General features: G+C 38.1%; 1 protein-coding gene across 1 annotated transcript in view; it reads left to right on the forward strand.

Moving 5' to 3' along the window:
• The window catches only part of MAP2K5 (mitogen-activated protein kinase kinase 5), a 141768-nt gene that overhangs the window by 18386 nt on the left and 110474 nt on the right, over positions 1-12908 (forward strand). The window contains exons 4-7 of the mRNA XM_082488770.1: positions 515-584; positions 4177-4217; positions 4954-5021; positions 7763-7811. Of these exons, the coding sequence (XP_082344896.1) occupies positions 515-584; positions 4177-4217; positions 4954-5021; positions 7763-7811 (228 nt within the window). The remainder of the gene's footprint in view (positions 1-514; positions 585-4176; positions 4218-4953; positions 5022-7762; positions 7812-12908) is intronic.

Here is a 12908-nt window from a genome sequence, read left to right on the forward strand (position 1 = left end):
TTACGTGGGATGCGGCCCCAACTGCCCTTACTGTGTTTCGTCGCTGCCAATTCTTGGATAGTTTCCAGACTCTTTTCTCCCTTGGAGTTTTCGTAATTGCACAGGTTTTGACTGTATCTACGGCATTTCTTTGTTTCCACATTTGACTGCTTTTCCCGGCATCTCCAGGTGTGGCAACTGCTGCGTTTGCTGCAAACGTTTCATTTGCTCAGTCTTCTGAAGCATTCCCAGGTTTCAGGTGGGCCTGAAACTTGCTTAGCTGAGCCAGTAACAGCTCCCTGTGCTGGAGTCAGTACTGTGCTGGGCACCGCAGCCCCTTGCTTATGTTCCTCCCGTGCCACTTTGTTGTGTGAACATTGCCAATGGTAAGAAAGCATTCTAAAGGCTGATACGTACTATGGCAATTTAAAAAAAAACTTACAAAACCCAAAAAGCATTGAATTAAACAGTCCATAAGTGCTCTTACTACTATTCATACACTACTGAGTAATCTCTTTCTTTAATCTCTTTGCAGTATTACTCCACTGTAATGGAACAGCAAGTAAATGGACAATTAATAGAGCCTCTACAGATATATCCAAGAGGTAATGCTTAACAAATTCTAATCAACAATGATGATATCAGTAAACTGTTTCATCAACAGTTATGTTTTTGGGAGTTTTAAATGCACATAACATGATGTTTACCCCTTAATTTGGATAGAAGAATTCATTATTGTAGGGGGTGTAGAGAAAACTACATTTATTGCATATAAAATAGCTAATTTACTGGAGTAAATTAGACTAACAAGATTCAGTTTGCATAGTACGTATTTATGTACATTTAAAAAACTCATTGCTGATGGCTCTGCATGTATTCAAACCAAAGCGTATGAATAAGTTAAATTTTGGATACTTATGAAAATTGGGCTTATGTTAAGACCTTCTAATATCATTAATCGGTCCATCAGACTTGGGGAATGTGACTGTCATTGTTCATTTTGAAAACGGGAACATGTCTGTCATAGAAGCTCTATCCGTGACATATTTTATTTGAGATTTGGGCACTTAGCAGTGGTATCAAAATGATCACAAGTACTTTAATAATTTGCCTGAACAGGGAAAGATGTAATCAATTATGTGGGCTGAGGCAATTAAAAAATAGGTCATCTACATCCTGAACAAAAATCCGTAGGCAGCTAGTTAGGTTTTTGGGAATGCACTGTGCTCTCTGAACTCAAATAATGGTTAAAAAAAGACTAATACATTACATAATTCCGCTGATTCATTCAGATGCTCTCACTATCCAGTCTTTGAATCTCTGATTCTTAATTGATGGAACAGATAAGGTTTAAATTCTCCAAGTAAATCTCCCAGCAATAAATTAATTGAAATAATTAAAAATTAAACTCTTCTCACTTAACTGATATTATACAAATAATCATACTATGAGTTTCCCAATTAAACATTCTCGACTTCCATTACTTACAACTCTCTGAAGTTTGAATTGGGCAATTAACCAACAGCCTTCTCAAACACATGCTAATAAGGTCTCAAAAGGAGGCTGAGTTTCCTGGTAGTTTAGTACGCTCCTACGGAATTGAAGTGGAATACGGAGATTATGGGTTTTATGGCTCAAGCTAGCAGGGTCTGATCGAGAGCAGGGGATCCCCGGATATTGGGGCTGAAGGACTCCAGAGCAATCAGCTGTTGAGATGTGTTCTCCCGAGAGGAGTACGAGGAGAGCGCTGAAGAGGGAAGCTATCTTCTGCCGCTTCCCAGGTTGAGATGTGAGGGTCTCTGCCTTTCTCCTGAACCTCTTTCTGTAGAAGGCCATTTAATTACTGACGCACACTCTGTCTAAAGCCACTGGCCACCGCTTGCAGGAAATAAAATGCTAGGCTTTCATGGGGCTTGGAGAATCTGATATAGTGGGTGATCCTAGTAGGTGGGGAAACCCTTCTTGGAAACGCAAGGCAATTAGATATATTTCCCCTTAAGCAAACAGTTCAAGGCAGTTGTGACAGGAGGTGCTCAGTAGCTGGCGTGCCTGGTGTTTAAAAGGGTGTTTTGACATTATTAATCGGGCTTAACCACCTTCTGGATTCTCCTTTTGGGTTGTTCCTGAAGAACCAGCCAAGTAGATTCCTACTCCTGCTGCTGTTTCCTTTTTCTGTTTGCTTTACACCCAAGGATAATCTTTGACTGTACAGATTCAGAATTCATCTCCATGCTGCTGAGGATACAGTCCCCATGTATTAGCTCCACATTTTCACCATTGGCTCAGCTACACGGATTTCTGCTCGTATGTCCTCCTAGGTGGCCTACCACTTACTCTAAATTGCTTCAGAGCTGAGGCGCTGCTTCAGCTTTCCAAATCACCTTCCTAAGATGTCTGTTCTTTCTAGATTACAGATTTAAAGCTCTCCTGCTCTCCCTTTGTACCCAGACTTTCTGCTGCTGCTCTTCTGCAGTATCACGCAAAATGCGCTTTTCTGCATTTTTTTCCTGTCGTCTTGTCCTGCCTCTCTAATGAACATCCCAAATTTTGTGAGCACAAGCACTTTGCTTTCATGCCCTTTTGGCCATGTCTCTCTATATACTGCAGTTTAAAGCCCCATCAGTAACATACAGCTTTTCTGCCTGTAATTGCAGGCTCTTCCTTTTTAAGAGCTTATTCTGCAACCCCAATCTTTCTTTGAGTCCTTTTCTGCCTCTTACTTCTGAGGACACCTCCAAGTTGCTGTCTCCAGTCAGCTTCCGAAAACTGGTGTCTTCCATAAAGCCTGCCAGTAGTAAACGTCCTGTGCCATCCTGTGTTACCTTGCCTGTGCTGTATCCATTTGATGATGTAAAGGTCCTTAAGGGGAAGAAAATAGTATTTTGTCTGATTTAAAAAAAAAAAAAAAAAATGCATTGTTGCTGTCTGCTTAGTAAGAGCCAGAGTTCTTTTTTCATATTGAAAATAAACCTCTGTGTATGCATGTACATAAACGAGAGCGTGTGTGCATACACACACACACATGTATATATCCTATGTTGTGTATATCCCATCTGTGGAATGCGAGGTGAATATACCATTCATATATATAATAAAAAGAGTGTTCTTCTAATATCTTGTTCAAAATGTTGATTTAAATTTATTGGGAAAAAATATAATATGCTTATATGTATTTAGAGTAGTTTATTGTTTTCTAGTGGGTTTTTTATGCCCAGTGTGATAATATTTTTCTTCTTTAAGATGCACATTCTAATGTCATTTAAAGGCACATGGTGTGGCCCTAACTGATGTGTTTAATAACTATCATCTGTGTCCTTCTGACTAATAAATAGTTCTGTTTCCTGCTGTCAAAAATTGAAGTGAAATGCATGTGCATCACAGAAAGAGAAAAATCAAATCCATCCCTCCTCAGACAATCAATCAAAAGTGACAGGCCCTTTAACATACAATTTGTAGGGCACTGTAGTTTTAAAATGGGAACTGTCTGTAACATGTAGCTAGGAGCCGTTGTGGCTTTAACATTTGACAAAAGCACATTCACCAAATGGAAGAACAAGGCAATATATAGTTCGAGAGACTTTAGGAGAATGCTTTCTCCTCCAGCAGCACGTCCCTCTAAACCTAGACATCATAATAAGATGCCACATTTGTACACCTGTGTCCAAAATGTGGCATTTTGTATTGCATTTATCCAGTATTTGGTTTCTTGAGAGTCACTGCTGTTGCCCCTGACATGTTTTTTCCACGTTTAAAACAAACTGTCTGCATTTGACAACGTGACTAATTCCTGATGTGTGGCAGCTGATTCCTTTAAAATACATCTTGCAAATATTTCTGTTAAATGCCAGAAAAAATACAGCATGTGAAAATATAGTGACATAAGATATTGATTTTAATTTGAATTACAAAAAGAATCTGATAATTTAAGCCAACAGTTCTCTTGATTTTGATGTGTTTTAAGCAGAAATTAGAATTTATATTACATGGTGTCAGAAAGCTCTTAGCATTTATAAATGCTCACTCCTGCAAGTTAAAAATCCTGCTTCATAATTCCCACTCTGGGTCTTGTGAGGCACTTTTCAATCATTTCTCTCTGCTAATTTTGGTGTCACCCTCATTTCTTTTTAAAAGATTCATTTTGAGCAAATTTGTAAATGGCCCTGATGTGTTCTACAATTTAGTCAATTACTGTTTCAGCCTGCAAGCCTCCTGGGAAACGGAACATACATGGCCTGAAGGTACGAATTTCAATAATTGTTTCAGTAAAGTTAGATGGATTTGTAATGCTGTGTTCCACTTATTGAAATGTCAAATAAAACTGCACTTTCTTGAGCTCTGACAAGCAGATTTTTTTTTTTTTTTTTTTTGTGAGGGTGGGAGAAGGATTCATCTGCTGGGCGTTGGCTCTGATATCTATATATACAGTTTTATTAAAAATGGAATTGCCTTTCTTCTTGTTTTTAACCTCTGTCAATAAGGTTGCTAAATTTTAATATTCAGTTTATCAGCTAATGTCTACTACTACTTCAAAGGGTTTAAAAAGCCTCACCGTATTTATTTGATTTCAGTAATTTATCTAAGATTGGAAGGCACTGCAATGAAATTCTTTTAGGTTGTTTGATTCATTCAGGTATGCTTATCGCTTTTGTAATTGTACCCATTTTGAAATGCAGAAAACTACAAATATATTAAATGATTGTTTAGTTTTTAAAATGATAATAAATGGTGGACGTGTCATCTCTTTTTCTGTCTTATTTACCTAGGTGTTTAAGATGTGAAGTTAGTATATATTGTAGTCCGTGAATTATATAGCCTGCTAACCTACATACAGGCGAGACCTCAACCATCGGCATGCCTAGCAACAAGCTAATTAACCTTCATAGTGAAATGAGAAATTCGTGGCAAATTACAGGTTAATTAGAATAGTGTCCTCTGAACACAAACGACTGATAAAGATCCTTTCCCTGCCTGCAGGTAAATACGCGAGCAGGGTCTGCTAATAATAGCAGTTCGGCAGTCTCGGATTCCCTTCCAAGCAATAGGTAAGAGTCAAGAACGGGAGCATATGTTTTGGTTTGTTTTCTTTCATTAAAACAAAATGGAACCTTGTGTGTGGTAGTTACCAACGGTAAGCTTGGTGTTGGATAACTTTTTCAATATGACTGCTGGGCGTGCGGGAGTGAAGTGGGGAAGACGAAATTACCTTGAGCCATGGATCTTGTTAGACTCGTGCTGCTGGTTCTTCAGGAGAAGTATTTTCTGCTGAAAAAAATAAGTCTTTGCTGGGTATTTCAGGTGGCTTTGTCCTTTATAAAGCATTGAAATACTCTTTAAGGGTAAGCTAATTTGTTTTAGTTGATCTGATAATCACTGTCTATCGCAAGATCTGCATGTTCAGGTCTTCGTTGCTTATGTCATTCCAGGATTATTTGATTTCAAAATTTGGTACCCAATTCTGTAAGTTTATTATTATGGGAAAGAATTTTTGAAAAATCTGAACAGGTTAGGTGCCCTGTTTCATACAGTTTCAGCAAAGTTTTGGAGTCTGTCTCGCTTATCTTTTTTTTTTTTTTTTTAGATTCCAGTCCTAATTTCAAAACCCATATTAAGATCTTAAAAAGCAAAAGAACTCTTTCTCTTTTTTTCCTAGAGATCTGTTTTTAAATACTGGAGCATAAACTCCCTTTCACTATATGAACTGTTATGGGAAGTCATTATACTCAATACTGACGTTAAAGCAAACAAACAAAAAATCCACAAAACCCCCTTGTGTGTTCTTAAAAGGAAGTAAGGAAAGTCTGGCTCTATCTTCTTCATATAAGAGCATATTTGAAATGTGGGAATAGAAATCTCTAGAGGTCCCTTTCAACCTAAATTATTCTATTATTCTAATAAGCGTATAATATTACATTTATCCGTGCATCAGCATGCTGCTCCCTTTTCTCTCCGAGAGCATTTTGAAAAAAATTGACAGAGATGAACATGATCAAAGGCACAGTCATACTGCATTAAGCGTGTTCAGTCGGTGAAGTGTCGGTACGCGTTCCGGCAGACACGGCTGCAGTGGTGGGACTGCCCCGCAAACCCCATCTCTGCGTGGAGGGAGTGATGGGATGTGGTTACCCCTCGACGAGGAGGATGCCACCCCACGTCGCTGGCAGCGGTGCTGCAGCTGCGATACAGTGGGTAGCACCGTTCAAGTACCACTAAAACCAGTTTTGATTTTTCCCTTTAGTGGTTTTGCTAATTGTAGAGTTAAAAAAAGAAAGCCAATACCCTGTGTCGGTCTCCTCTGGCAAAGTTTGCCCCCGTGCCTTGGGGAGGATTTGCTGTGTGTGCAATGGGGAAGATCCTATCCGAGACTCTTTAAGGAAAATTAATCTGAACGTCTTTATGAACTGCAGTCCTCCTCCCCATCTATCGTACCGCTGAACTAAAAAAAGCTGCTTTCTCTCGCTGTTGTGCTTTGGCTTTCAGTACTTCCTGTACTTTGAGCTTGTTCTTAAAGTGCATTGAAAATGAGGCTTCTAGAAGATTCTTGTCACCTTATTTGGTGGTTAATTGCCATTCCTTTTCCGAAACCTTCTGCACTATGAGTTTTGTTTTTGAAGTAATTGAAAGTCTCTCTTTGTTTCATGTTCACAAATTGTTAGTCATGAAAGATGACAAGATCAACTTATGTTTCCTTGGAAAACTTAATTTTTCTTTAAAGTAGTCTTGGGAACAAGAGGCCTATTAAAGAACAAAGCTACCAAATAGGAAATCTGTGTTTTCACTGTTCTTGTTAATAATGATCTGTGATCAAGACACGTGCACGTGCCTTTCAAGAATATATTATTTTGTACTTTTTTTTTTTTTTTTTTTTTTTTTAACTTCAGTAATAAGAGCAGAATGTCACTCTGAGATTAAGTTTTGCAGATGTACTTCTACCCAGGCAGTTTGTTGTGTTGAACGTACAAGGACCAGAGTTTGTCAGGAAAGGAGGTGCAGCCATATTTTGCGAGTGGGTGAAAGTAGTTTAAAGCCATTCATAGTTTTACCGGCAAAACATGCCAAGCTGATAGTTGTGGTTTGCTCAAGTTCCCTTACTAGAAAAAAATAACATGGGTCTTTTGGCCTAATGTAAGACTACTGACACAGTAGTGGGTTCTCCTGAAGAAGCACAGGGACTGCAGCAGCGAGTTGACCTGGGATGGATGCGCGTGGCAGTCTGGACTCATTCCCTTCGATTTAAGCATGTCCCCGAGATGCCTAAATCAGGAGTTGTACTCACCTGCTCACCATGCTCCGACCTGTGGTCAGTTGAGGTAGTGGGGCATCGTTGACAGCGCACCCTTCTGCTGCAGATCTATAGAGATTGTTGAGGGATAACACCTTAAGGGGTTTTAAACCAAGATAAGGCACCTGAAAACTAAATGTGAACCTTATTTTCCTGTTTTTTGAAATGCCTGGTGTGTGAGGGTATCTCTTTTTTGTTTTTCTTTGAGCTGACAAACAATAGGTTGTATCTCAAAGGGTAGTATAGTCAGGTATCTAAAAAAAACTAGTTTGTAAAGGTGAAAAATGTATTGATTTTCTTAAACATTCATTGCTTCTCCATTTCTGCTGCCTGCAGTTTGAGGAGGAGCTATACTGCACATCAGTCAGCATTGCTAAAGTTAAATCTATTCAGAATATGCAACCGTGAACTTGACTTGCTGGCGTGTTGTTTCTTATGGTTTCACTTTGGTTTATAGAGTGAAATGGCACAGTCGTTAAAAATAATTGCCTCTTATTTTTTCAGCTTAAAAAAGTCTTCTGCGGAGCTGAAGAAGATACTTGCAAATGGCCAGGTAGGTGCGCTGAATTGAGTCTTAGCTACACGCACGTCTTGTTACTGCCTAATACTGCGGTGATTGGCATGCCGCAAATAGGTGGAGAGATGCTTACTGCTCATTTAGTTGTAATGTGTTCTTTTAATACAGAACTGGAGGGACCATGAAAACCTTCATGATATGAATGAGCTATGTGTCCCGATTTACTTTGATTGGCATAGCAATTTGCTTCCCATTTCTCAAAATGTGCTAATCAGATTTAGCTTCGAATAGATTGAAGTACCTCACACATGTTGCGCTGCTGCCACAATTTCAGGGAAGAAAGTTAATCAATTTTGAATAACTAAGTCAACTGCTCAGTTAGAATGACCTTCGTATTTTTTAGAGCAGTAGATACTTAAATATTTAGCAGGTTCTTGCAAGGAACTGCTCTGTACTATTTGGAATCTCCTTATGTTCAGCTTCTTAAAAAAAAAAAAAAAAAAAAAGAAACACAACAAAAAAAAAACCCAAACCAAACCAAAACCCAACAAACTAAACCAAAAAAACCCCCACAACCCCAAAGTTGTAGAAAGCTGCCGTGTTACTTTCTCTTCCTGTTCCAGGCATTCAGATTCTGGCACCCAGAAGTGAAAGGTTTAATGGAACAATTGATGGACAAGTGGATGTCCTGGACATACGGAGCAATCATTTCTTACCCATTTTGAGCTGAACCTACAGGCAGGCTTGCAGTAGTGTAATGACATTAAATATACACCGTTAAATTAAACTACCTTAAAAGAATCCCGGATTCTTCAGCAGCAACATAAATATGTTTTAATGTTTGTCATAGTGAAAGCCTTTTGATAGCCTTGGAGGCAGGCACCTGTCCATTGCGATCAAGCTTGCCTATTAGGCTCTATTGACTGAGACATCTGTGTCACTGCAAATAAAAGACTCTTATTGATTTTCTTAACTGCTGTTCACTTCCCCTCCATGTTTCGAAGGCTGAAATCTTAATTATCTCAGATGCGTATTCAGTGCCTTCACACAATGACCTCTCCAAGCCTCATTGGCATTTCATGAATCAAGTAGTTGTAGTTGAGCGTGTCAAGAAGATAAAGGCTGGTCTTCATGCTTGTCCTTCAGTATCACCTGTAACGTTGTGGTCTAATAGATGAGAGTGCCCCTCTAAAACGTGAGTTGAACAGCCCAGTATTGCAGCCTTGCCTATTTGGCACTGAATCCTTTGAATACAGCTTGGAAATGTATTTTTAAGCTTGTCAGCATTCCTTACGTGCAGGCCCAGTTTAATATTCGCAGATTCCTGCCAGGTAGATTTGTTAATGCTTCAAAATTAGAGCTGAACAGTGTATTTCTTTGGATAACTTAAAATTGTGTAAGTACCAGCAGCATGCTTCTGAACTTTTAAAATGAAACTGATAATTACTCCGATATTACTAATTTTTTTTAAAAGTAGACTTACTGAACGTGAGTAGCCCATCTTTTTGTGATTGAGTCCATAAGCTGCATTTGGCACTTTATTTGTTCTAAGTAACAGAAATTAGTATTTTGTGCCCCCTGCTATAGATTGTTACAGATTTCTCTCCTATGTAGTAGAATTTTAGAAAGGGATAAAGAAACCAAAATTCTTATTATGATATTAAAAATGTTACTTAAAACCCATTTAAAAAAAAGAGAAAATTCAAAATAAGTTTTAATCCTACCTTTTATTCACCCTAGGCTGATAGGAATTGCACTGCTTTCTGTCGAGAGAAAATGCTGTTTGTTATTGCTACATTCTGTTCTGCAAAATTTGGTCACAGATCCGTAACTGGAAATAGGTTTCTAGTTGTAACTTTAACTTTTCCCCCTTTTGGGGGATTAAGTCACACTTATCATTACTTAAATATGGCTTGGGTTATTATTTTTTATTATTTTTTTGGCAGTTTATGCTTTCAGGCATTCATAATGATATTCCTCTAGTAGTTTCCATTTAGGTTTAATAAGGAATTCATATTAATCATTAAAAGAAGGGGACATGATTCTTCAACATAATCAAATATTGACAGGTTAGAAATAGCTTTCTGCCTAGGTTCATTGATATAGGTGATGCGATATAAATATTTATTTCTTTTCTGTCACTCAGAGTAAATGCCACCAATTGATTCAGCATTGATATAGTGTCAACAGTTCATAAGAAACATTTGACTGGCTTGTGTTTTCCGATTAGTCTCTGCTCTATAAAGTGGGATTTACTAAATCTCTTCAATTGTCTGCTCATAGAGTGTGACTGCTTTCTGAAACCATTATTGCTTCGATTCGTAAAGCGAAGGTATGGCTATAGGACTTTGCCTCTGTCAGGCCTCTACATATAAAATAAGGATTAATTGAGCATTTTGGTTTTAATGATTTACAAGAGATAGACACTGATTTCTTTCAAAAGCAGCGGGTATCAGCAAGAGATGTTTTGTTTGCTGATCCGTAATTGAAGTCTGTTTCGCTTATTCATTAATTCTGTTAATATTGGCATCCAATCAAAATTGGTTTTGCAGGTTTAATATTCCAGTCCTTACTGTCGAGTTCATTGTTATTATGTTATCATTTTATGATTGAGAATCCAGTTTTCCCAGTAAAATAAATAAATCACCACACATTTTTGGCACCTTTATTTGAGCCACTAAATCACACTTTATCTCTCTATCCGTTGCTGGCAGATACTCGCTCCACCCTGCTCTTCCCACTTCACCCCGGGTTTCTGGGTGCTCTTTGTGCAGGGAGACGAGGACTGGTGCTGGGCTGGCGGCGGGCACGAGCAGCGCAGCAGCGCAGTCCTGTCGCCGGCTTCTAGGGAATGGCATGAAGACAACACTCTCCTCTACCAGTTAGCAAAAAGCAGGAGAAAAGATAATAGGCTTTATGTCTCTGGTGCTGCTCAATTTGTTGCTTATAACTTGTGTAACTACAAAAAATTCTTCTTTTTACCCCCAAGAAGCAAAGATACAAGTATGTTCATGACTTTGTGCATTCATTTGATTTCTCTTAAGAGTTTTGTTTAAAAGAACGTTGCTGGGAATATGGGAAAGAGATGTTTTTTGTTACCTCAAAGACTGGAGAATTAAAGTTCTCCAGCTTAGAAGAGCAGAACTCCTTAAACACAGTGTGTGCTTTAAATTAATGAGTCTGAGCGAAAGTATTTTCAGTGCAGATAGATTATATATTCTATATTATATATATATTATATATTATATATATATTATATATTCTATATTATATATATATTATATATTCTATATTATATATATATTATATATTCTATATTATATATAGATTCTTTGCGTATTTTTAAACCTGTTCATGAATTATTGTTCCTTATGAGGTGTCTTTTCCCCCCTCTTTATTTGCATTTTCTGATCGATGCAATAAGCAAGATAGTTTTCAGTAATAAAATAAATTTTCATTTTCATCATAAACCTTGATACTTGAATGGGCCATTTCATACCTCCTTAAGATATCTGCCCCAGGTTTAACTACAAATTGCTAATAACGTAGAGTCAACTTCTGCTTTGAGGTATTTCTTGTCTTTTTATCCCCCACCCCCACCCCACCCCCCCCCCCTGAATTTTTTTTCCTCAGAATTTTTCTCAGAACTCGGAGATTTCAACCTCACTGGAAGAAACGCGTGGTATTTCCTGTGAGAAACAAGCAGGCTTTTTATTCACATAGTGAAAGGCAAGAACACAAATTTTGGAGTTCATAATTTCTGTCCTTAAAATGTATTATTTTAAATCCATGAAATATTCGGCGTTCTGGTAAGACACGCTGAGTATTGACTCTTTAGGGCATCGCAGCTTCTTACCGTCACATACTTGTTCCAGTTGAAGCCAGGGGCAAAGTTCCTCTTATCTCCGCTGTCACCCTACGAAAGGGGATGCTTAAACGGGGCTTAGTAACTGAAGGGCACGTGTCCCTGCTGAATTTTAAAAGCCATCTCAGAAGTTGGATAAATACAGATAGTTGGCTTATGGCCAGCTCTGCGCGGCTCTCCGCGTGCTGCTCGAGGTACTGGAAATGGCTAATTTGAAGCTTACGTGATCGCTAATCACATCAGCGATAGCAGGCCAGACGTATCATTAGGGGGGTTTTTTGATGCCTTTAACACACAAATATGACAGTCTTCAAGCGCCATGCCAACTCATGTGAAATGGTAGAAATAGCTGCTGGAAACGAATTAATGTTTCCTAGGAAAATATCTTTGAAAAATGGGATTTGCCCAATCGTTTACTACTTGCGGGGATCAGACAATGGGACATCTTTTTGGAATAGAAAATGCATACAGCCTAGCATTGCTTCTGATTAAAATACTAATTTTCAAGTATACGCGTGCATTGCAAAAATGTGTTTAGTGATATTATTTTTTTTTCAATAGGTGGTTTAGGTGGAAAATCAGTATAACTGTATCTGTGCAGGAGAAGGAGGAACTGTAGTTTTACATTTGAATTGCTCATTCAGCAATATAATAAGCTTTTATAAAAGCCGTATGAGCTTTTTCCAAATTCCCGCATTTGCAATGATGTGCAGTGCTGTTCAGGCTTCAGCTTAAATATCTGAGGATATCGTTGTATCTGGAGAGTGAACAGAAAGATTGAGGCAAGCAAAGTTAGTTGTGCATTTCAGGGAAAATTATTTTTATTGGATAGCAATTCAAGACTATTTATTTCCAAAGATTTGCTTTAGTTAAAGGTATATAAATGGAGCACTATGAAGCAGTTCCGCTGACAGAACTGTCACTTAATTAGTATCAACTATGCTGATTCCAGAATAAATCAGAAACTTTTCTAGCCATAGTTAAGATGACAGTTTTCTGTTGGATTGTTTCCATTCACCTCCAACTTTGGCTTTGGTTATGTGCTGTTCTGGAGACCCTTTTCCTATCAGTATCTGTGACCTGACCCTCTTGAGCTATATTATATCATTCCATTTTGACACCTTTTATCAAACTTTAATGAAATGACCCAGGCAAACAAATTGTCATTAAACTTTCCATCACTTTGTCCCTTGGTATCGTCTTTTATAAATTGGACAGCAAATGTTGTATTGATCTTCTCGTTCTTGCAGCTGAACTTGAAATGACCC

Source organism: Vanellus vanellus, assembly GCF_965231255.1.
Source record: "Vanellus vanellus genome assembly, chromosome: 11".
Taxonomy (NCBI): domain Eukaryota; kingdom Metazoa; phylum Chordata; class Aves; order Charadriiformes; family Charadriidae; genus Vanellus; species Vanellus vanellus.